We start from the raw sequence: 2,012 nt of genomic DNA, 5'->3' as shown, positions 1-2,012 counted from the left end.
AGCTCTTTATTCAGAAAACTATTAAATAATCACATCCAAAGTTAGAAACTGTCTTTAGTCATTTCTCTGATTACCGAATATATTAATGTGTGAGAAAATGAATTAAGTTAAAATACTTTGTAGAACGGCACTTTATAAAGTTCGGTCCATTCACTTGTATTAGCTACTGGCAGAGATGCCACATTCAAGATGGCGGACGTTGTTACGTATCGCAGCAACGGCCGGCCCGCTCCATGACCTCTGACCCGCTCCATGACCTCTGACCCGCTCCATGACCTCTGACCCCCTCCTGTCTATGGTCGGCTGCCTGTTCCCGCCCACAGACGTCCCCCATTGGACCGGCTGGCAGCAGGTCTGGTACCTGGTTCTGAACAGCAGCTGGATGATCCAGACGGAGCTCAGCTCAGCGTTCTGTAGCCACACAGTCCCAACTGGCTGAACTCGGATCTCCGATCGTCGCTCAGGTTTAGCTCATCTGAGTATTTTCCCTCATTTCCTGCCACAAAGTAACTGAAAATACACCTTAACCTCCCGGGTTCTTAACGCCGCCGGCCGGGTCCGAATGCCGTCATTCATCCTGCAGCTCGGAACCAGAGGACGGAACCAGAGAATCGGAGGACGGAACCGGAGGACGGAACCAGAGNGAGGGAAGTCTGGGCCTCCTGAGGCTGCTGACCCCGAGACCCGACCCGGATAAGAGAGATGGATGGAAGATTAGTTTTAATAAAGTTTAGTTTCATCAAAGTTTAGTTTTATTCTCTCGTGGTTCTGTTTCTGTCCACTGTTGACTTCTCTGATCAGAACCCGACCTGCTGGAGCTCCAACAGTTTATGGGATGGCTGAGTGTGAGGTTACCGCGGTAACAGTCAGAACTGAGCCTCTGTATTTTCTCCATTTTCTCCTCCCAGTTGATCAGTAAAAACATTTAATAATCAAAATAACTAAAAGCCTAAATAATCTAATGAACCTGAGTTGGTTTATTGGTCATTAGATTATTTAGGCTTTTTAATCGGAACCAAGCTGAACTTCGACCCTCATCACCGCAGACGGTTCGGTCAGAGTTCATGTTCCACCTGCTGAGGTCAGAGGTCAGGAGGTCCATCGGAACCAGACGGTACTTACAGCAGAGAGCAGGTTCTGTGGGCGCTGGCCCAGCTGGCCACGGACCGGCTCACCATGTGGCAGCGCCCCCTGTAGGCGGTCCAGCCCTCAGGACACACGCTGGACAGGGTCAGCACCTGGAAGGGAGAACAGCTGGTCTGTAGAACCTGTCCAGAACCAACCCAGAACCTGGATGGGCACTGTTGGACCTCCAGCCATGTATCAATCCCACAATGCACTGTGTTAACCTTCAGCAGGAGACTCCAGTCTCATTCTGTGGCGATGCTTCACCAGAGGACCAGGAAATGAAAACGCCACCAGTTTCTGATCCAAACGCAGCATCATGATGGTTGCCATGGCAACTGGGACAGAAGAGAAGCATCTCTGAGCTGCTCTGCTTCTGCTGCTGAGCCTCGGTGTTCAGATTCGTTTCCTTCTTTGTTCCAGTTACATTAACTGACCCGACTTCACTACTTGGTCAAATTAAACTTTCTACTGGTTCACTGGAAATATTCCCCCCCTCGCTGCTTGTCCAGGCTCTGACTGCCACCGTTTTGTCAATAATTAGCAGCTCCTGGATCCAGGCTCCGCCCCACCGTGTGGCCGCTCCTCTACAGGAAGCTGCTCTCAACGCGACTCAGATCCTGGTTCAGTGAGTCTCAGATCCTCCAGTCTGGTTTCTAAACCTTCCACTGAATCTGCTCTAGTCCAGAACGACCTGTTGGTGGCGCTGCTGAGGGAAATGCTGCTTCACCAGGTCTGTCCACCAGGTCCTGTCTCTGGCTCAGCTCATATTTATCAGGACGTTCTGCGTTTGACCGCTGATTGTTAGCGTAGCAGCTAATATAAACACTGATTGTTAGCGTAGCAGCTAATATAACCGTTGATTGTTAGCGTAGCAGCTAATATAA

At 50.1% G+C, this 2,012-nt stretch overlaps 1 protein-coding gene across 1 annotated transcript in view; it reads right to left on the bottom strand.

Moving 5' to 3' along the window:
• frem1b (Fras1 related extracellular matrix 1b) overlaps positions 1 to 2,012 on the bottom strand; it is a 47,119-nt gene that overhangs the window by 5,931 nt on the left and 39,176 nt on the right. The window contains exon 32 of the mRNA XM_017304249.1: positions 1,123 to 1,238. Coding sequence (XP_017159738.1) covers positions 1,123 to 1,238 — 116 coding nt within the window. The remainder of the gene's footprint in view (positions 1 to 1,122; positions 1,239 to 2,012) is intronic.

Source organism: Poecilia reticulata, linkage group LG4 (genome assembly GCF_000633615.1).
Source record: "Poecilia reticulata strain Guanapo linkage group LG4, Guppy_female_1.0+MT, whole genome shotgun sequence".
Lineage (NCBI taxonomy): Eukaryota > Metazoa > Chordata > Actinopteri > Cyprinodontiformes > Poeciliidae > Poecilia > Poecilia reticulata.
Note: the sequence above shows the minus strand (reverse complement) of the source record. Positions and strands in the feature narration are given on the sequence as shown.